Raw genomic sequence first — 23,748 nt, 5'->3', positions numbered from 1 at the left:
ACTCAAAACCATCCAACGCTTGAAAAGTCTTTCAGGACAACACGTTTGAATGAAACGCACCTAAAATAGCGGGTGCGGTGACTTTAATGTGCCTAATAATTTGTTCTCTAACTTTTATTTTGTTGCATTCAGGTTACATCTACAATGGGAGTATTAGAAACCATTTGATGTATATAAATCTTATCCCACACTGAAACAAACCATTTAAAGTTTCTCAGTTTTCGCCTCGATTAAGCTTTGTTTTAACTTATGTAATAATAAAATAATATAAATAATAACCCCTAGCTATTCGCTTTAATGTTACGTTTCTGTTTATTGTTATACAGCAAGGTTGTGAATATATCTTATATAACTTCAGTTGTCTGTCTAGTATGATCGCACCACCTATTGGTCACTACCAGTAGCGCGTATTCGTTTATTATTATGTCGCATGTTGTAATATTACGATGCAATAGCTGTTTGCCTGTAAACTATCACTGCATCACCTAACATTTTCCTGGCAAACTGGGCGCGAGATTTTCTGAATGCCAGTGTGCACAAATATTGCAAAAGATAAAAAACTAATATTTACGAATCAAATTAAACGCATTAAATACAAATAACAATAACTTTTCAACGTAACGGCGCAGGCTAATAATGACATTTCATTTACATCATCATTTAAACGTCGACCAACGAGGTTATATTTGATATATTTTCTAATAGCCATGTGGTTTAATGTACTTCGATCTGGTCTTTGATTGTGTCGATAAAACAGCATCCGCTAGGGTGATGCGGGCGGCCCCATATGCGTCTGTTTACATTTCGACTTTCTCGTGTTATTGGTGGGTAAATTTAGCTCAACTTGAGCATCAGCTCAGTAACCGAGCAAATACAGCATGGCCATCCCTCTCCTCCGTCTTCCCTCATCGGTTAAGTTGGCTTGTGGGTTGGGTACACAATGCACGACCATGCTTTTGATGTAAAACAACTGCGCATGAAGCGAATAGAAACAGGGGTAAAGAGAGGGGAGGAGGGGGGCGTGAGTATCGTATAGTGTTGCACAATGTTCATCTTCATGGGTACTTCGTTTCGCGCAACGGACACGCAACATCCCTCCATTTATCGTCTCAGCTCGTTGCGCACACTTGTAAATTAGCTGCTCCCTTTCGCACGAAACGTCTGCTTGCGGCTCGGGTAAGTTAAATCGCATCTTTGAAACGGTATGGAAATGATTGTTGTTGTTTTCCTAAATCTGCGACGAGTTTTGAGGGCACATTTTCGAATCGCGTTCCTCAGTTGTTTAATAAATATGTAATATGAAACTGGGTATTCATCTGTTAGGCCCTCGCGCATGCATACCCGACAATACTTTTCATCGTAAACATGCGCGTACAGTATCGCGTATAGAGTTTGGGGTATTCAAATAGCATCGCTATAATTCGGGATAACCCAGCTCAATATAATCGATAAGCACAGAAATGGAAACACTTTATCCATGTTGAATAGGACGAGGTGTTGGCATCCGATTTAAGTCACTTTCTGGACAACTTTATGTCGTCGTGCCCAGCGCTGTAAATAACAGGATCGCGTTACCTATGTTTCCCTTTCACTGGAAAAGTCGTGCGCTGTTACTTCAAATGCTATCTATAGGTACGGACCAGTAACTTATTACATCCCACTTATGTCCCATAAATCAAGTCGCATTCACTGCGCATTGACATGCTGCGCTTTTCAGTGCGTAGCATTGCGCTCGAGCATGAAGCCAACTTAAACATTACGCTCATTTTGTTTGCTATTTTTGGAGCACTGGGCTATATCTAGGTCACAGAGGAGCTCTTAGAATTGAAACGGGTTTATTTCTTTGTATTTTCAAATTTGGCTGATGGATTTCCTGGTCAGTTGTCTTTTATCTTGTCAGCTTCAAGCTCTATTTTGTCAAATGAAAGGCAGTGCTTGGTGATGTCATTTTGATGCTGTAATGCAACTACAGGCTAATGTATACTTTCATATATTTTCAATGACTGGCAATATTTTTCGGAATCTTTGCAGATCTTATCAGTTTTGTCTGACTGAGGTTAAAGTGATCTGTCATCATTTACTCACCTCATGTCATTTCAAACCTGTTTGATGTTCTTTCTGCCGCAGGACACAAAAGAAGATATTTTGGGAAATGTTGGTTACTGGCACCTATTTTGTGTCCATACTAGGGATGCACCGATATGTAATAAAAAAATGGAAGCTGATAACCAATATATTGGCCGATATACAGTACATACATATTTGACCTGAAAGTCATGTACCAAGCCTACTTTACACTAATTCAAGATTCTTTAACATTTAAACTTTTCTGGTATAATGTTTTTTTAATAAATAAATTATTGTTCTCCCAGAGCAACCCAGAAGTCTTAACACTGTGTCTATGCTAGAAGCGACCAGCGGGATGTGATACGACACACGGCTTGATCTAATGGGAAAGTGGAGCCCCATCCGACGTGGACAAAATTGTATTTTATATTGTGTTCTAATGCTTTTTATTGTTTTTTGTCGCGCCGCGTCTGGTGTAGAGACGGTGTGACAGGTCTCAAGACAGACAGCAGTTGGTTATAAACAATATGCTTTCCCTATAATTTACACATATCTACAAACTACCTCAACAATGTTTTTTCAATAGCAGTAAGGGAATGATCATGACAGAAAGACAAGAACGTACGGTAAAGTGGTTTAAACCGAGAAAATTATTAATAATTTATCGGCTATAATATATCAACCTAAATTAAATTTTCGGCTGATACAATAACATTACAAATGACCATTTATTGGCTGATACCGATATGGTATTTATTGATATTGATATTTATCGTGCATCCCTAGTCCATACAGAAGAAGTGAATGAGTGCCGGTACTGCTCCATAACTAACTTTCTTAAATATCTTTATTTGTCCTCTGCAGAAGAAAGATAGTCATACAGGTTTAAGGTTAAGTAAATGATGACAGAGTTTTCAATTCTGGGTGAACCATTACTTTGACACCACCCTTTGGCAGAGTATAAGAGAAGAGCCAACTGGCTTGAACAGTTAAGGTTAACAATTGTATTGAGATAACATACACAAAATCAAATATAGTGAAACCTTATAACTTCCTGGAGACTTGCTGCACATGATGCTGGAAGAATGGATCAGCAATTCATTGGTTAATCCTGAATCAAAGGACGGATGGGAAAAAGAAAGAAAAATGCAGATCAGATGAGAACAAATTATCAGAGATGGCAAGAAGTGTGGCTTTAAGTGGATTTTTGCTTGTTTTTGAAGATTTATATCTGCAATACCGAAAGCAGATAGACAGAGGTTTGGGGTCAAACATATGGGCTTGATTTAACAACTGCTTTGAAAGATGGAGTGTTAAAGAGAGAGCTAAATATACATATTGAAAGAAAACATTCAAACCAGCAATTAGGTACGAAGGTAAAAAAACAGAAGGGAAGGGAAAGTTGTGGAAACAAGGACATGAGAGGTGGTACAAAAATGAATGAGTGTGGTAAATGAAAGTAGGCTTATTTCCCAGGGAGTGAAGGACCCTCAGATGTCCTTCTCACTTTGTTTCTGAACTGTGCCACTAATAGCCATACAGCCCCATCGTCTGCACTTCACACACACACACACACACACATGCTCTTTCTTCTCCTCAGGACATTTTTCTTGTCAAGTCTTCCATTGGGATTGTTTTCTTAGCATCAAATCCTTAGGGAGGAGCTGATAAGATTGCACTCAGCAAGTGAAATGCTGCTAAATTCTTTCCCGATAATGAGAATTAGCAGAGACTGAAACAACGCACAATAGGTTTCATTAACCAGCGTGAGGCTGCGATGAAAACACTTCGCATAATGATTATCTTAGGAAGTCAAGAGATCAGGGAGGGAAGCTTTACCTTGTAGTCAGACAAGATTGATCTGTCTGTTTAAAAGTGGGAAGTGCTTTGACCGGATCCAGCCAGCAGCTCACATACGGTCCTGACTACCGATGCAGGGCTCCGTCAGTGTGTTCCTCCCTTCGGGCTGCTGGATTTTATGGGTCCCCTGTGGAAGTGAACACACTGAGCTCATCATTCGGAATCTTCCATGGAAATGACCTCACTCTGTGGGAAAGCACCTGCCTTTCAGACAACTCAAAACAAGAGTTTCAGCCAGAGCTCTAAAACAGTTGCTGGGGATTTTTCTATGGGTATGTCCTGAGGGAATTGGTCTCTAGGAAATTGAGATGTATCATGCTGTTCGTGTACAGTGTCGTCCGAGTTAACTGTGGATTCAGACTGTACATTCAGATTAAACTTGAAAGTAGACATCTGGCTAACCTACTTTCCTTGGCTGTTATTGTAACGCTTATGATCAAAGATGCACATGGCACATTAAGATTCAGAAAACTGCTCATTGAACACTTACATTTTCAACTTTATAAAATACTTAACAAAAGGGAGGGAGTTTAGCTGATTGTATGTGTAGGATCTGGATTTCATTTGATGCATTATTCTAGGAGCTGCTCTTCTATTACATCAAATTTGAAAGTGTTTACAGTCAAGGTATCACAGTTACTGATATCTGATAGTTACTGATATCCCAGTCAAGGCAAGACATGCAGAAACCATAATTAAGCTGAAGATGTACACGTCCACCCTTTAAAGTGAAAGTTTACCCAATAATGAAAATTCTGTCAAAATTTCACCCACCCCCCCACATGAAATTCAAACCTGTTAGACTTTTCCTTCATCTGCAGAACACACTAGAAGATATTTTAAAGCAGGAGGGACTACAGCACAAGCACACAATACATCATCGAATGATCCCTGCCTTAGTAGTTCATGTTGTGTTCATCTTGTGTAACTTTTACATATATTGTGTAGTTCATGTTGTGTAACTTATGCACGTACCCAACGACTGCCAACGAAGCAACGACATATGACTCAGTTTCATTTACCACGTGCCGTTCATGACCAGCATCTTTTATTGCAGGGACGCTCCATCTATCAGTGCGCCTCAAGAATCGGAAGGATCCAGACATGGCGCCGAACGATTTTACGCAGTTTTTCAGCCTTCCATAGCACATAAAGCGCAGCTACCCTCTCAACAAAATCCATGTCTGCCATTTCGCAAATGATGCAAGTAAACTCAAAATGTTCAAGCGTCCAACTACTCGCGAATAGCTCGTTTTATTCGCGCAAGTCGCATTTGGTGTGAACACTCTATTAGACATATCCATTTTGAATACCATTAAGATTTGGGGGTAAAATGTAACTAGTTGCCAAAGTATTTGCACTGTGACCATATTTAAACGTACAGATATTGATTTAATCTCAGCTGCATGTATAATACAAATAAAATAGTTTGCAGTATATTAGTAAGTCGTTTTGGATGAGTATTTCAGATGTCACACTGCAGGACATCCCAACTTTCCAGAGGTATTTCATGTCAGCTTCTAATAACAGATGCTATTAGCATCTGTATTGCCGTGCTTATAGCCAGCTCTATGTGCCTCGATAATCCGTGGGTGAGCTAGTCCAGAGATATCTCAGGTAACTGGACTGTCTGTGCGAAAGCTGCTGTTGGATTGAAACCTTGTATCTCCATAATGTCTACTTTGTCATAGTTGACAAGCTCTTTTTAATATGTTTTATTGGTTAAATATTTGCCCTCAGACAAAAACCAAAAACGAAAAATATAATGTCTGCCTGACAGCGAAGATATGCAATTTGTCACTGTTTCTATTTTTCTAATCTTCTCAGTTTGTGCAAATGATTTTCACTTTGTGGCCTATTATTAGACACTGACTAATGTAACATTCTCATTGTCACTTTCCTTCATAGCCCCTTCCAATTCAGGTGAGATGAGTATGACCAAAACACTTCTGGTGAACTGAACAGGGATTAAAGACAAACCTTTGCCTGGAAGTTGGTTTTGACACAAGAACTTTAATCAGTTTGCATTTGTCACTTATAAGTTCAAATGGATAAGAAAAAACAGAAGACAGTACCTGCACCAAGCCCAGAGAGAGATGAACATAAAAAGAGAGAAGATAGAAAGAAGATGAGAAAAACCAAGGAGGCTGAAGCAGAAGTTTCTTCAAAGAGGACTAAGAGTGAATCTCAGCAACAGAGCAGGCAGGACGAGTTAACAGTTATGAAGTCTGACCAGTCAGAGGCATATGGAAGAATGAAAATAGGGTTAGAAGCCAAACGAACCAAGAAGCCCCCAAAAAGCCTTGAGAACTTTATATGCAGACCCACCGCTAGGATCTCTCAGAGACTTTCACACGGAGATGGCCAAAGCTCATGTGGAGGTGATCGATCCGGTTCTGACATGACTGGGGCCATTCAGTCACGTCAGCAGAGTCAGAAAAAAGACAGCAATGACTGCATTTCTTCAAAAGCCTCCACAACACCACTTTCCACTTCATCGATAAAGGTTGATTCGACACTTTTGTGTCCGCCTTCTAAAAAGGTAAGTCTTTCTTTCTTTGTAATATGAGTTAATCTTTTGTTTCTCAGTCATAGTGCTCTACGTTTGTTTTTGTAGTCCGTCAAAGGGATACTTAACCAAAAATGAAAATTCTGTTATAATTTACTCACCCTCAAGTTGTTCCAAACCTGTTTTAATTACTTTGTTCTGATAAATACAAAGAAAGGTTTTTGGAAATTTGTTAGCAACTGACATTCATGGGACATCAGTGATTCTTTTTTTGTTATGTTGAACACAAAAGAAGATATTTTGAAGAATTTGGGAAATCAAACAGTTCTAGTGCACCTTGACTATGGTAGTCGATGATCTCACACATTTTTCCAAATATCCTTTCTGTGTTATACATAGCAAAGACATTTATACAGATGTGAAACCACTTGTGGTGAGTAAATGATGACAGAATTTTATTCTCATCAACGGCTGGACAATATTTTATCTATTTTTACATCCCCTCATTTAACCAGATGCTTTCTCTCTCTCTCTCTCTCTCTCTCTCTCTCTCTCTCTCTCACCCTCTCTCTCTCTCTCTCTCTCTCTCTCTCTCTCTCTCTCTCTCTCTCTCTCTCTCTCTCTCTCTCTCTCGCTTTCTTCTTGGTTGATTTTGCTCACTTTTATCTTCTACTCCTTCACTCCTTTCCGCCTCAGTTGGAAGTCTTTCATCTGTGTGTGGGTTTTCATTATTGGTTGGTTCTTATAAGTATCACACAGTTGCTAAAATGGTTGCAGCTAAATATATTTCTCTTCGTTTACTTTGATCCTTTGTTTAAAAACTGTAGGCTTTATGTTTCACAAGTGTCAAGTTTAAACTTAAAAAGTTGCAAGTGGATTTTTGTACTAACCATAAATCCTTGTTTGAATAAATACATTTTTGTAAATTTTTGCCTAAAGACTGAGAAAAATTTATTTAGATGTGAATATTTGTAGCTTTTTTATCCAGCACAGACTACAGAGTCATGTATTAGGATACAATGTACTTGAAGTCAAGTGCAGTAAAGGTCATCAGTCAATGAAGCCTGTCAGATGATGCTGATATTTCCTCAGATATACATCCAGTTCAGGTTACCTTTTAGTTCAACCTCACATCCTAAAGTGATCTGAATGTCTGAAAACTTCAAAGATTTCTTGATGATTTCTGGTCAGCACATGTTTTTTTCCCAACAGGCTGCATCAAAACAGACAAAGAAGACCGATTCAAAGTCATTATTGACATCAGATGGGCCCTCATATGCAGCTCAACCACAGACCAATAGCAAAGTTCCCCTTTCTGACAGGATAACCTCATCTACCCCACTGAAGCAGACATATTCACCTCCAGCTGCTCCTTCTCCACCATCCTCACTTCAACAGAACTCCAGCCTACACGACGGCACCCAAGTTTTTAATGTTCAAAGGGGGAAGGGTGAAGAACTTCCAACCAGAGCAACAATAACTGTTTCCCTCCCATCACAAAGCTCAAAAGACACAAGGCTGAAAGCTCACACCTCTCAGCAGTCATCTTCCAGTTTTCAAAATGAGGCTGAACACTCATTGTGTTGTAGTGAGAATTCACAGTCCTCAAAGCCTAAAAAGAAGTCAAAGACCTCTAAATTCAGGTACAGTAATGTTGATAAATATTTGAAGGCAAGTGTGAAAGAGGACAGCAAACAGGGTGGAGATTCTACTAATAAAAGAAGTAAAGAAAATGAATCAGGGCATCAGCCAAGTCCTTCTATGAAAACACCAGCAGTCCTTCCGGCTTCAAATACATCTGCTAGTTTATCAGATCACGAGAGCAGCACTTCACAGGGACTTGAGAGCAAAGGAAGGAACAAGAAGCATAATAAAGGTGGAGACATGGATGACAACAGAAAACGGACCTTGGTACCTACACAAAAAATCCATGTTGTTGTCCAGTCAAAGGATAGCAGTAGTGTGGGTCATGTAATTGACAAAAAGAGAGTAAGACACAGTTCAGACAATGAAGAAAATATGCAGTGTCCCTCTCAAACTAGCAGCAGTGCTGATTCTCAGTATAACACCTCAAATCGTTCCACAGATAAAACCTCAGGTGATAAGACTAATTTACACCCCAAACAATTCAACAACTCAGACAAGAAACTTAAAGTCATTCAAATGACAAAGGTGGCAAATCAAGTGGAAAAGATGGATCTGGTGGAGACTGTTGGTTCCACTGCTTGTAAAACTGTTCCTCAAACAGCTAATCTTAGTAAAATATCTACCTTGAAGTCCTCAAAGACATCACAACACCATAAACCAAGACCTGTAGGACGACCTCCGAAAGCTAAACAATGCCAAAATCCATCACCCAGACCAGTTGTCTCATCCCAAGAGCCTCAGACTAAGAAAAGGGGTCGTCCAAAAATGATCAGGTTGGATGAATCTTCTCAGGAAAGTGGGTCTCAAAAGTCTTTATCTAAGTATCCCATCATTGAACAAACAAATGTATGTGATCCTGAGGTTGACCTTAAACTTCAAAAGCCTGTACGAAGAAAACGAGGTCGGCCCAGACTTTCCTTCACAGTCCAGCCACAGAGATCTGAATTCCTGGGGTCGGAGTCTGTGAAGAAGAGTGCTAAATACAATCTCAAACCCCCCTTGACAAAGACTAAACATGCCCAAATTTGCCGGAAAAGAAACAAGTTGATAATGAAGACAATTATCAAAAATATTAATACAATGAGAATGAAGAAACGAGATGAAGTGCTTACGCAGTTTCTTTCAGGGCAAAAACAATCATCCAAAGCAGATATTTCTCAGATAGACAATGAAGGAGAGGTAGACTGTTCAGTTTCAGATCCTACCCAATCTTTATCCTCACTTGTGACTTCTTTTGGGGGGAAACTCGGTCCACAAATTAACGTAAGCAAACGTGGCACTATCTACATAGGAAAGAGAAGAGGACGCAAACCTAAAGCACAAAGACAAAATTCTGAGAAAATTCAGTTTGAAATGTCTCAGAAAGAGGCTGAATCTACAAGTCTGAGGAATTCTTGGTTCACTCCTGGGGGACACAGCAATACATTTGAAACCCAACCTGCTCTGTCCAGCTCATTTAAATCTTCTGAGTCCCTCAGGAAAAAGCCTTATACTAACAACTGTGAATACGATAAACATTCGGCTCCAAAGGCAACCAGTTCCCAAAATGTGAACACAATAGCTGATGACAAATTAAGACCACGTTCATCATTACGTTCAACACCACTTAATCCAGCCACGACTCAGTTATGCTCTGTAAGAATGCAAGACAGCAGAACAGCACATGTTTCCCGATCAGTACTGATGGAGAAGGAAAGACTCAACTACAAATGTAATAGAAAAGGTCATAATTTCTTCAGCCATGATGAGATTAGGAGACATAAACACAAATGTAAGAGGAAGTATCTTCAACTCAAGGCCAAAAGACAAAACCCGGCATTTCTGGCAGAGATAGAGGAATTAGTAGTAAGGCTTGCCGCGATTCGTATTGTGCATCACGTTGCTAAGGGAGATGAGGCGAAATTTGGAAGAAAGAGTTTGAAAACGAAAAATCACCCCCATTTTCTTCAGTGTCTACCACAAAACCTTCACCATCCAACCATGTTTCAGATCAACTTCAGCGGTTACTACTCACCCCAATCTGACTTTCCCCACGATTCTTTGCATTATGTTGGCATGGCAGATTTTAAAAGGAACAACGGGTGCCCCTCGCAACCAAGAGAACATATTGTTACACATTGTCCGGTGGTTCATAAACTCGGATTCCCACTGACAGGAGGCAGTTGTTATCACTCCCCTTGCAAGTTGCCACTCTCCGCCACTTCCTTCGGTTTCGGGCTTTACAGAGGATACCCTCCATCTGCCACCATATATCCTTCTTCACCATTTTTACCCTCTTATATGCATCCCTACTCCAAAAATCCCATTTTAAGCCCATCAAAGTTCCATAAAAGGAAGCACAAGTTTATGAGACGTGACCCTCTTTGCAGAGGGAAGCAACAGTGGACTAACCCAAATGTAACTTCTCAATCCTCAAGCGACTGGTGTGGTAGAAATAGCTGGCAAAGGGTCGACAACAGAGACAAAAATGAACAGCTTAGAGGAAGAGCAAGAGAGGAAATTGATGGTCTGCTAGGACAAAGTAAGCTCAGAAAAGACCATGGAAGCAAAAGTGCTTCTTCTTCTAATTCCCTCTTCTCCTCCTCAATGCCAACAAGAAAGGCAGATAAACATACAGCTTCACATCTCTCTTATATAGGATCGGCACACCTGAGGCCCACATCAAAAGCTAGGTGGGCAGAGCATCAGCGGCCCTGGAGGTCGAGAGGAAGTGTTCAATCCAAGAGGATAGATAGCAGTTTAGACCAAAGAGGTGCATCAGGGTACCAGGAGGATGAAACTGTTGCTGGTACAGAGAGTGATGAAGGCCTACCTTCACCTCCTTGGTCAGATAGAACAATCCGCCATAACACTTTTCTGCAGAATCCCAACCTTGTCAGCAATGCAAAAAGTAGAATGACATTTAAGAGTAGTGCTGCTGAAGTTCAGGGTGATTCAAGGAACCTGATGAGACCTGGAAGCTCATGGATGATGGAATCTTGTTTGACTGGAGGCAGAAAAGCATCAGGTGAGGGCATGATATGATTGTTGTTTATATTTAAAGATTAAGTCACATGCAGAGCTTAAAAAATATGTTTTAAAAATCATTCTCTATTTAGTAGAATAGCGGTTGTATAGTTGTTCACATCACAACTATAACGATATCGTTGGGACCACTTTCAGGACGTTTTTTTCCAGCTGATGAAGAATTAAACATACTTACAAACAGTTTCTAGCGGATAGCATTTGATGACCGCATCACAGGTTTATATCTTAATTAAATACTGTAGTGGTTGGAAAGAGGTGTGTTTACGGCGGGATTTTATATATACCGCTTATGAAAGGTGGCAAAATATGCTTTATATCCCGGATACGTTCACACCTTCAGCCTTCAGAGGGAGCATCCAGCCTTTGCTGTCATATTTTGGAGAAAATACGTTCCGTAATGAAAACGAAAACAATAGCAGCAGGTCATCTACATTCATAGGGATTGGAAACACTGCAGTACGCAGGCTTAAAATAAACAACATTGTTGTCCGCTGGTGTGGACTTTGGATGCAAATATAGTTATAGTTACATTTATCTATATATTCATTTTTATACTGTGAATGGCCCTTTATGGTGACATTTTTAGAGACATATTATTTGTACAGTCTTAAAAAACATGCATCACAATGCCATAGAACAATTTATGAAACAAAAATGGTTGTTCTTTGTTGTGGAAACAATTATTTAGATATAAAAAAAGAATCTCATGGAAGGTCATGGTTCTTTGGCAAACCAAAAATGGTTCATCAATGGCCTTGTCAGTGTTTATGTTAGTTTAAGTCATAAATATTGGCATAATGAAGTGTTAATGTGACATATTTAAAAACCATTGCTTATGTTAACTCAGTGAGAGAAAATCTTTGAATGAAATGACAGTAATTTATAATAGATAAGAGAGTCTGTAGTCATATTTGTCTCCCACTGTTTTGCTGGTTAGGTGCTAAAATGAAGCAGGCTTGATATTGCTTTGTGTATATTTGGTTAAGCAGATTTTTTCAGCAGAGAATCAGTTTATAAGTCCTTTGAGAGGTGTATGCTCTCACTTGAGTTTCAATATTGTAACACAATTTGCTTTGTTATGTGGTGTCTTGGTATCGGTGTTATTAGCATTATGTAACACTTGGCAGAAGCATTAGACTTGCGTTCTACTGCATGTTTTATTGTCTATAAATCTCATGCTTTCATAAGGTTGTGTAACAACTCCACCGCTGGCAGCCACGCCCCCCCCCTCACATCAGCGCCTGCTACCGACCATTTCCATTCACATTTCCTTGAACTTTTAACCCCATGCACTTCATTTCCCAACATGTACTGCAACCCGTCAGCCACCTTGATTACACCCGCACCTGATCTTCACTCCCTGGACACAATTTAAACCATGTGTTTGTCTTTCCTGTAGCTCCGTGGTAAGAGCATTGCGTTAACAGCGCAAGGTTGTGGGTTTTTATCCCAGGGGATTGCAGATACCTATGTATAGGATAATGCTATCTAAGTCGCTTTGGATAAAAGCGTCTGCCAAATGTCTAAATGTAAATGTCTTCTTATTTGTCAGGTGTAGTTGTAAGTCGTAAATCGTCCGTTGTCTAGTTGTAAGTCGTCAGTTGTCTATTCGTAAGTCGTCAGCTGTCTAGTCGTGTTTTTGCTAGTTCCGGCTTCTTGCTACCTATGGATGTTTTCTGTATTTATTCAGGCAATTTCTACTAAATACACAAATAAGCAGATACAATAAAAAACTCATTGCTTGACATTTAGCAGATGCATATTTTTATTTTAAGCATTGTGAGTAAATTCTACTTTAATTGCATGAATAGTCCCAGTATAAACATTTTCGTACCTGTGCAAACCAGACGCAACAAACAGAGAGAGATGGCTCTTCACAAACCTAAAAATAGTAGGACTGTTATGGATATGACAACTCCATTATGGATGTGACAATTCACCTACCTGACTATGGAAAATGATGCTTAAAAGCACAAAAATACCAAAAGAACTTGAGAGACTTTAATACCTTTAAGAGAGACTTCAATAGATATTTAAACCACCAGAAATATTGACATCTGACTTATTAGTATGGTGAAAACCATTTAAAATCTTAAAATTGATATTTGTATGAATTACCGAACTGCTATTGGGCAATTTAAGAAGATTTACTGAAACAAAATTGTATTAGTAGCAGGTCATTTGGTCAGCCTCCGCAGCATGTATGACATCATATATGAAACAAAATTGTTTCTTTAGTTCAAATGGTAGAGCATGATGTTAGCATTGCAGAAATTGTGAGTGAAAGCAGCATCTGTCAAACGAATAATTTTGTATATATATGATGAGCAGCTCTCGGTCTTATCTGAGTGTTAGTTTCGGACTGTGTGGTCATCCTTGAAGCAGTCTAGATACACAGTGCTGATGGGTTTCTACCAGCTACTTTCAAAGTGACTCACACATCTCCAAGTCTTCGCTCGAACCTGCAAGCATTGCATAACTAACCCAAATCCATAACCACAAGTCTACTAGCACCCCATATGTTATTCAATAAAACATCTGCACGGGGAATACCGCGATCTAAGCAACTGTCCCAGATGTGAAGGTTTTCGGCCTCAGTTGACCTTCAGGGATCTATTATCAGTGAGCTGTAGTTTTCTCCTGTGCTTTTTTATACTTGCACAGCTGTAAACATGAAATTAAGTGTTACATTTCATAAGCAAACTTGTTTGCTATAAAAACTCATACAAGCTTTAACCTTAATAGTATTTCCCTGCTGACTCAGTCAGACAACTATGTCTCTATTTCTGTAAAATGGAACCACCCAGATTTCTGCTATACATTTAGACCTCCTGCCGGCCTTTGGCCAGAATACTTTAGTGTGTTTGAGTTGGAAAGAGTGAATAAGAGAGAGCCAGCATTCTGCAGAGGAACGGAAATGTGGTGATGCTAGGGAAAAGGAAGAAATCTGGGCATGGAAATCTACAAGTGAAAAATTATTGACAAAAAGAATAAGAGGAAAGGAAGGATGGAGTGTTGTTGTAAATGAAAGGGAATATACATTTACATTTAGGAGACACTTTTACATTTACAATTAGTCATTTAGCAAATGCTTTTATCCAAAGCGACTTACAGAGAGTTCAGGGGGCAGTAAGCGATATGTCATAAAGGAGCAATAATACAATAGGTGCTAATACCAAGCTACTAGTTTCCACAAAAGCCAGAACATACACGGCATAAGAGTTTTGTATTCATAGCCAGATGGGCCCTAATAATGCCACTCTTAAGCTGTTTAAAATGTTATTAAACCACGCACATCTGATATATCAGATGTTCATGTTTGCTCATATTCATGCTGCAGGTTAATTCTCCGGTCATCCAGAGAACAAAAATAGCTCCTATGGATCTTGAAGACACAGGCCATATTACACCAAACTAAATTTTATGACCCTGTCCTTCTGCAACCAGTCCACTGTATCTATACTACACTCTTAAAAATAAAGGTGCTTTAACGGTTATTCACAGTGATGCCATTTGTGGTTCCCCAAAGAACCATTCAGCCAAAGGTTCTTTATGTCGGTTTCACATTAGCATGTTTTGTGCGGAAACAGGTTCGAATAACACCAGAGTTCGGTTGGATGATGTGAATGCTGCCTTCCGAACCCTAGGTGCGCAGCGAACTGTACCCGAGTCTGCTTACAAAGGGAGGTCTGGGGAGCGGCTCATGTGAACTCCAATACGGTTCGCTGCTGATATATGAACCAGTCGTACCAAATCGTGGAAGTAAACCGCTATTAATTATGTATTATTTGGTAAAAAATTGTCTTTGTGTGTATGTTTCACACAATCGAACTAAATGTGAAACCACTCTTAAAGAACCATCTCTTTCTTACTTTTTTAATAATCAAAAGAACCTTTTATCGCCACAAATAAACTTTTGTGAAACAGAAAGGTTATTCAGACGTTAAAGGTTCTTTATGGAAACAAAACGTTCTTCTTTTGACACATAACACTGTGTACACCGGCGACACACGGTTTGTTCTAATGGGATTTAGAATGGGTTATATAATTCTCACAGTTGAACTTGTGTCATATTTTTGATGAATTTGCTGTTTAAAAATGTGAAGTTGATATTAATCATAATATACAGCTTTTGAGCCAATGTTTTTTATGCTGTCAAATGTGTTATTTTATCTCTCTCGTAAAGTCTCTTTAAGCACACACCCTATCTTCATCTCCCGATCGCTGTGCTGTTGGCCCGGGGCTTGGCTCACTGTGGAATGCGCTTTACTGAAGCTCTGTGAAATCGATTTACTGTACTGTAGTATCTAACTAGGAGAACTTGAGGAATTTGCAGTTACACATTGTATACTGGCAGTATGATTCCCACGGTCAGGCTTACAGGAGTTACTCCACAAAACAGGCTGGAATTATTCATATTTACTGTAGCTTTAGTTTAAGAGGTAGAGGGTCTACTGTATAAGTGGGACACTTAAAAAGACAGAACACCCAAAATGAGAAATTATCATTCATTTATTAAGTCTCATGTCATTCAAAACCTGTACATGACTCTTTTTGTTGTGTATCACAAAAGAAGATATTTTGAGAAATGTCTCAGTGGTTTTGTGTCCATATAGCGGAAGTTATTTGGTTACCAACATTATTAAAAATCCAACGCATTTCGTTGTGTTCTGAAGAAGAAAGAAAGGCACACAGGTTTGGACTGACTTTAGGCTGACAACATAAATCAGGGGCCGGTTGCATAAACTGCTTAAGCTAGTCTTACAAGTTAGTCATCTCATTTGTTTCTTCAAGACTGGACTTAACTTCTTTAAGTCGGTTACATAATAATGTAGATTGGTCTAATTGAAATCTGAAAAGTGAGAGTGATTAGTCCTAACTAACTGCTAGTCGGTGAGACTCGTTGTTAAGACACAGGCCGCTTCCAAAATCACATACTGTGACAGTACGTACTAAATTTGAATAAGAACAGTACCCAACTATCGGCATTTAAATCAGTACGTTCTACATAGTATGATTGTGAGTAGTATGAATAGATTTCGGACATACTGCGTCCGCCATGTTTTATGGTCATGTGACCCGTACACTCTTTGAACTATTACGTATAAACAACAATCTATACATGAGCGTTGCTAAAAACATAATTTAGTCACAAGAAATTCATTTATTGGCACTTACATTGAAACGCCCATCCGCCTTTACATTTTTTCGCCACTTTTATGTGATGTACTTTTGAAATTTGACCGTTGCTCAGCTCCCATTGCATCATGGGATAGATAAGTGTTCATCTGATCCACACTCACAAATCTCTACGGATTTCTTGCCTACTTTTTTTTGCATACTGTGGTTGCGGACATACTTAGGTCATGACACATTCTCAGTTTTCGCCTACTATATAGTATGAGAGTAGGCGATTTCGGGAGCAGCGACATTCTTAACTTAGCGGCTATGTTTATGCAACTGGCCCCTTGTCATGCTAGACTTTTCAGTATATTAACTGTATTTCTTATACACCTTATTTTTAACATCAGGGGTCACCATCCTTGTTTTTGAACACTATTATCAATACTCTTTTCTTACAGAGAGCTTCCGGCCTGGTGGTCCAGTTTTCCATGGGCACCATCAGCATCTCACTGAAGGACGAGATACAGAAGGAAGAGGCCTGAGACACGATATCAGCAGGACACTCATCCAGACCAGTGAGATCAGCTCTTTTTCTTCTTCTACTGCCACCAAAACCAGGCTGTCTCATTCAAGCAGTACTCTCGTGAGCAGGAGTAAACATGTTAAACGTGTTAACAAGCCGCTCACAAATAAGAGCTTTCAAAGTCAGACGGGCACAGGAAGTGAGGCAAAGAGGAGGGGGCGGGGCCGACCGAGAAAAAATCCTGCACCTTGCTTCTCTCCATCTCTGCCAACTGCACCGTTACTTGATGGGGTGTCAGAGTGTCCTTTAAAACGGAGGAAAGATGAAACAGATGATAACACGATACTCTGCGGGTCCGACTTTGTGTCTCAATGTGAGAAAAGGAAAGTTAGAAAGAAAAGAGACTGTGAAAAATCGAGAGACGGAGGACATGACGAACAAGAGACAGATTTGAGCCAAGAGCCACGCCTATCGTTACCCTCTCGTGACACATCAGTATCTGCACACAGCCAATCAGAGAGGAGTTCTGCTATGTCACCTGACAAGAAATACGAGTGGGCGGGGCTTTACTCAGATGTGTTTAAAACCAAGGAGTGAGTTTACTCTTGAAACGCTCATCTATTGTGCATTTATAAACAGGAGTTAAGGGTGTTTGTTTAAATGCAGCCATTATTTACAGAACTTTTAACAAAGTGACAAATCGTCTGTCTGTCTGTTTACTCTGCCTGCACAGCCCCATGAGTCCTTCCTCACTAGAAAACACAGAGAGCCTTCACTATGACCCTAAAGAACATCAGTACGGCCTTCTTCCTGCACCTATACACGTAGGTGAGTTTGTATATGTGTGTTGGTTTCATAGTTTTATTTAGGGGGTCATTGGGAGGTCACAGAGGACCTGAGTAACACAGAGCACAGAGTAATTCACAAATTATACCTTGTAATGGATGAGAGGATGCGCAGGCATAAAGCTCAAGAATATTAGGCACAGGCGAGGTAGTTGTGATGTGAATGGAACAAAATGGTAAAGGTACCTAAACACATACCTATAAATAGTAAATCTAGAAAAACTGAAAATAAGTTTGAAATGCACCCTAACATATTTCCACGGCTGCGAACATAAATAAAGCTATTGATAATATAGTTATTATTATGCAATTAAAATTTTTGCAATGTACTTTTAATACAAGCAACATAAGGAGGTATATTTACACCTACTTATATATACTGTATCTACTTATATCTGTTATATTTAGACCAAAAAAATCATCAGCCGATTTAGTTCTGTTTATGTGGTTTAAACGCCTTATGTGAGAGAATTGATGAAAACATCAATGAAAGAACTGAATGATGAATTCATAACCTATGTTTGTGTAACAGGAAAATATCTGAGGCTGAAACGGATTAACTTTCAGTTGCCCTTTGACATTTATTGGCTGAGTGCACACAACAAGGTATTGAGTTAGTATGAACGTTCTGTCATCATTCGCTCATAGTATTCCCATATGACTTTTTCTCATAAATATCATAAAAGTTACTGTTTATTTAAATAATACCTTTTTCTTACTGTACTCTGCATGTGACACCGTCTCTGTTTCACTGCAGCTTCCTAAAATATCAGAAAAGACTGCAACATCAAGTGAGTAGACCCACTTGTGAATGTGTATCAACACTTTTTGTGTACTTGTGTGTAGGTCTGAGTACCGGAGGTGTGAAGGAAGTCTAAATTAGCTCTGTAAAATAATATCACATATAACAGCTGCTTCTTTCTCTGCATTAAGCTGTGGTTTTTGTGCTTCCATGTTATATTTCATCATTGGTAACTTTAGCATAGCATTAACATGTCCTTTCTATTCTCTCTTTTAGAAGGGTCTGTTGATGTAATGTCTCTCACTCAGCCCGAGGACGGATCTTATAAACACCATACGGACAGTGTTCCTCACGACTGCATTTCTGACAGCCTTAATAGGTAAACACAAACACACATACACAAACAAACTGACTAGGCAAACCATCTATGGCTGAGATGATAGCAGAGCTAATTCCGTTAGATACAATTTAATGAGTAAACATCGTTTTATTTTTTTTCGCTCAGAGATGACAGTCTGAGACTGCCTGCTGAGAAGGTTGGTAAAGAAACCAGTCAGACAGACCGGGATGATAAGCTTCCCTATCAGTGTGACCCTCTTAAACAGCAGGTATGAGGCGTATTAAGATACAGCTCTTAATTCACTTTAAACAGACTTGAATGAGAATCTCTATTGTTTAGTGCCCCCAGATGATTTAGTCTTATTGCCAATGACTTCATTTGCAGGAGAGAGGCAGTGATGATGAAAATATCTCCTCCCCTCAGTTGATAATGCCCCTGTCCTGTGAGGAGAGGCAAGAACACACAAAAACACATAACGGCAACATTGCTCTCTTTCCCTGTTTTATGGCTATTTTTATGCCTTTCCCATGCACGCACATCCACGTACTTGATGGTCTTATATATTTGTAAATTGTTATTGTATCTTTAATTTGCTCTTTTACTCTCAACAGGAGTTTCATCTGGGAACATTGCATTTTTCTGGTGAGGAACTATGAGAAAATGAGAGCGAGACAGGCAGCGCTCCTGAGGGAGGGAATGAGAGAGCGGGAGAAAGAAAAGGAGGAGAGCGGAGGGAGCAGTCAATGTCAGACGGGAGTTCTCGAAGACAACACCAGCACCAAGTCAGGTCCAACTTGTGATGTGTGTCTTTGAGTTTGTGTTTTGTTTTTAAGCTCCTAAAGGGGTCATGGTGCACTTTTAAGTATTTCATTTTGTGCCAAAAACTTTAGTTCTGTGAACTAAATCTTGTGAGCTTACTTTGGATGTCATTTTTTCTCCCTATACATAAAAAGCCTTTTTGCAAAGCCTGTATTATAGGCTACTTGAACAGCATTACTTAACAATCCTAGAAATGTGTCAATTATACTAAATGAACACTAACGTTGTAAAAAAATAAAGTTCATTTGTTTCTAATGTTGAGATGCTGTGGAATGAAATACAAATATACAAATATATACCTCTACCCAGCTTTCTCCTTTTTACCCCGTCACCCTAAATCACCAGGCCGAGTTTCTGAAGACCAAATATGCATTGAATATGACATCTAAATGTGGGTCATGTGCTCAAAAAATACTAAATAAACCATTTTGGGAGTTTCAACCATGATCTTTGCTCGAAAAGAAGTTGTGAGGTCTGAAAGTTACATTTTCAAAGCACAGGCAACTCTCTTATTTAAAAATTAGACAAATTAGAGTCACGATGATATGTTTTCCATTGTGAGTGGCAGAAAAGTGTGTTCTTGGCTGCAAGCTGCATCTTAACCCAAGTGTAATGGGACGGTCTATTAATAGTAATTTCTATGGGCTGAGGAAGTTTCTTTATGAAACATCACCTATACGTCCTTTTTCTTCCCCTCAACTCCTCCCTTCTCCTCTCGCTCCTTCATGCTCAGCGGGCCATAGTTTCTGGAACAGCTCCCGAAACCACCTCAACTCTATTTCCATCCAGCATTAGTCAAAAGGGCAGAAGAGGACTTGTGGTTTAGGGCTAGCGCAGTTGGCACATAGGCCTCGTGTCCCGTTGAGTTCATGGAAAAAGTTCATGTATTTTACCACATTCTGAATATCGCATTTAAAAGATGACAGATTACCTTTACCTACATTGAAGCGTTTAGTTCATAGCTGTACATGTGTTGTTGTGTGTGACATCTAAGTAGATGTGTGTTGTGCACATAACAGACGACAGGCGTTTGACTCACGCGAGTCTTCTGTCTGAAGAGGAGAGGAAAAGTGTACAAAGCAAAAACCTCACGCAAACACTCCAGGGGATCTATGACGTCATTGTCAGTTCCAAGGGTACGTCTGTTGACTTTATTAATAGACGTTGCAGAAGGCTGTGACTGAGGTACAGTGTGAGGCTTAGCTGATCACTTTTTCGTTTCAGGGTCATCCGGACAAACCCTCGCTGCTCCTCTGCTGAACTTGTGTTCCCGAAAGAGGTTCGTATGGATGATTGTGTGCACATGGTACTATTTTTATTCCCTAACTCGGAGTTGTTTGTTCAGCATATTTTCATACGCAGTCGACTGCAGAATGCTTTTAAAGAAGTAGTTCACACAAAAACTGGAATTCTTTCAAAGTCATATAGTGAAGACTACTTCAGAATAAATAAACAATGCTGGTCCAGCGCTGCCTGTTTCAGTTTTTTAACATTACACAAACATTTGAACAGAAAACAACAACAGAACATTTAGAACCAAATCAAAATGTTAACAAATAGATTTTATTATGTATGTAAGATAAAAAACGAAGGAAATACTGCTGGACAAGTGTATACTGTTATTTTTTTCAATGGAACAAAAAAAAATGAGAAAATAGATTTGAATATTGATTCAAGACCATTTTAAAGTAAACAAATTACAGCCACTTTCACAACCAGTTGAGTTTTGTTTTGAACATTAGCGCAATGGAAAAATCTTATTTTAAAGTTATCAGAAAATAGGCATATGTGGATAACTCAGTTTGGACCAATATCTCAGAACCTTATCATTCCAAGGTGATGAAATGTAATTTCTTCATGGTTTTTCTTTCAGATCTGTCTCGGCTCCTGTTGATCTCAGTAGGTTGCAGCAGCAGCTCCTCTCAGGGCACTATGAGAGCCTGGATGCCTTTCATTCAGACATGCTCAAGGTGTTTCACTGTGCTGAGGTCAGTTTGACATAGTGCTCTTGTGTTCAACTCTATTGCATTGTAGTCACCTCTTATTTACATTACGAATCTTATCAGAAATACTACGGTTGCGAGTCATCGGTGGGCTGTAATGTGAAGCAGCTGAGGGAAGTGTACCATAACGCTCATCAGGAGGCCTTAACTCAGATCACCAACGTCCTGTGAGAAGCAGAAAACCACACCCACAGCTTATGTTGGGCGTGGCTGTGACAAAACACAGAGAGGCATGATGGGCCTCGCAGAAGGCAAACGATACCCTCCGATACCATGATGCCCTCCAAGACCTTATGTATGCTGCACTCACAGATGTACTGCACAGGTAAAACTCTCAAACGTATAGACAAATACGAAACATCCACAAAGTCTCAAAAACACACAACTATCACACACAGATGCAGATATTTTCAGCATCGGAAATTTCCACAGCTCCATGTATCACTGGTTTGTACATTATAAAAAACATGCAGCATCAGTGGAATCTTGTCCACATTTATTCAAGACTAACCAGAGGTTTGCATTTTACTTTTGCTGATGTAACACAAGTCTCAACCAGTATCCTAGAGTGGGAGTGGTCAGTCGGTTCTAGATGAATGATTTCTCCTCACTTAAATGAGTCCTACAGTATAACACAAAATCTTGTTAATTATTACTTAAATATCCAGTGTATGACATTAAGCACCACCTAGCGGTGACGTTATGCATTGCAACCAATGGCTCTCTCCACCCCTCCTTTTCGAAGCGCTACCGTGGCTGACACAGATCTAAGATGTTATCATGTTTTCGCTTCTTTGCGATAGCGTATCTTTGAGATAGCGTATTAATGAAACGCGCTCTGTAGAGAAGGTTGTCTGTTTAGGGCTACTGTAGAAACAACATGGTGAATTCCATGCAATGGGACCTGTGGTGAATGGAGATAGAAATAGCTCATTCTAAGGTTATAACTACATACACTTCATTATGTAAGGTATTTATACACCTCTGAAGACAGAGCTATGTGTATATTATATTGCATTTCTGTCAATAGATCCTCCAAAAAAAAGAAGTTCTTGATTTATATTAAGCCCCTTACTGTGTCTCTATTTGGTTTTTCATTTTCTGTAGGTTGAGACAGCACTCCCGGAAAAGGCATTTGTGAGCAGGACCCGGCTGATGCTTGACTACATTATTAGTTGAAAGCACTCAGCTTTTCTTTCTCTCAGGAAGAAGTAAGAGACATGATTAGACAAATAAAAACCGGGACCCCACATCCTCACATTTTACTCAAACAACATTTAATTCCTTAAAGACTCAACGAAAACACGTTAAATGCCAAGGCATTAAGAGCTTGGTTGGCATGACTGTTTGAAATGATTCAACACTCTTCACATTAATGCACCTTTTACAAGATGATGGACACTACTTTACTGGGTTTGCTGACTGAACAGTACTGAATGCTGTCAAAATCACTGGAGTCTACTGCTTTTATAATGTTTCGTGTTGTAACTATTACGTTAGCAATAATGCATGAAAGGCATTTAATAATACAGCCTTAATAATTGGAAATATGTAGGTTTATAGTCATTTTAGAACAATAATGTAATGGTTATTTACTAATACGTGCTTGTGCTAGTGAGGTTTTTTATAATTTGTTGATTTAATGCATTAGTCTATAGCTTTGGGATTTAAATGAATGTTTTACACAGTTGTATATGATGTACAGTATATGCTAACCTACTTGTAAGTCTCTTTGGATAAAAACGTCTGCCAAATGAATAAATGTAAATGTCATGTAAAAGTAAATGTATATTTACCAGTATTGTGACACTCTCTTTAAATTGTGATTAATATCTATATTTTATTGATTTTTTATGAATAAAAAATAGTTTTTAAGATCAGTACAAAGCATGTCTAGTTTTGAACAGGACATACACTGCGTTTGTAGAACTTTAGATTCTTTGTGAATGACATTATTTATATTGCTTATAATATTTATAAAACATATGCAGCTATTTAAATGGCCGCACTGAACTAAAAAACAGTTTGTTGAAATTGTTGAAAGCTTATGAAGCAGAACTTAAATCTGAGTTATTGAATTAAACCAGCAACAGCTGTTAACTAATAAAAACCATACTATTCTCCTTTTTATCTTAATCGCTTTCTTATTGTACATTTTTTTCTAAAAATGCAATAGAGGGGTACATAAAGACAAACAGAAAATAGCATTTCTTAATCAATTATTATCTTTAAGCAAAAAAGA

The 23,748-nt window shown here is 39.0% G+C and overlaps 1 protein-coding gene across 4 annotated transcripts; it reads left to right on the top strand.

Annotated features, from left to right (window-relative positions):
* The first annotated feature begins 1,012 nt into the window (after positions 1 to 1,012).
* On the top strand, positions 1,013 to 23,641 carry LOC306901379 (histone-lysine N-methyltransferase ASH1L-like). 4 transcript variants are annotated; one of them, XM_079469064.1, is made up of 16 exons: positions 1,013 to 1,176; positions 5,836 to 6,469; positions 7,649 to 11,090; positions 16,693 to 17,350; positions 17,491 to 17,585; positions 18,135 to 18,208; positions 18,360 to 18,393; positions 18,621 to 18,723; positions 18,850 to 18,952; positions 19,069 to 19,136; positions 19,296 to 19,471; positions 20,523 to 20,639; positions 20,728 to 20,782; positions 21,377 to 21,491; positions 21,570 to 21,831; positions 22,614 to 23,641. In XM_079469064.1, the coding sequence occupies exons 2-15, from the start codon at positions 5,975 to 5,977 to the stop codon at positions 21,675 to 21,677; spliced, it is 5,643 nt and encodes a 1,880-aa protein (XP_079325190.1). In that variant the 5' UTR covers positions 1,013 to 1,176; positions 5,836 to 5,974; the 3' UTR covers positions 21,678 to 21,831; positions 22,614 to 23,641. The 4 variants fall into 4 exon arrangements, with proteins under 4 accessions (XP_079325190.1, XP_079325191.1, XP_079325192.1 ...); XM_079469065.1 differs by having other exon boundaries at positions 19,296 to 19,466; positions 22,614 to 23,640; XM_079469066.1 differs by lacking the exons at positions 21,377 to 21,491; positions 21,570 to 21,831; positions 22,614 to 23,641 and having other exon boundaries at positions 19,296 to 19,485.
* Positions 23,642 to 23,748: the final 107 nt, after the last annotated feature.

This window comes from Barbatula barbatula (genome assembly GCF_947034865.1).
Source record: "Barbatula barbatula genome assembly, chromosome: 12".
Lineage (NCBI taxonomy): Eukaryota > Metazoa > Chordata > Actinopteri > Cypriniformes > Nemacheilidae > Barbatula > Barbatula barbatula.
The sequence above is the reverse complement of the archived record's forward strand: the minus strand, read 5'-3'. Positions and strand labels throughout refer to the sequence as shown.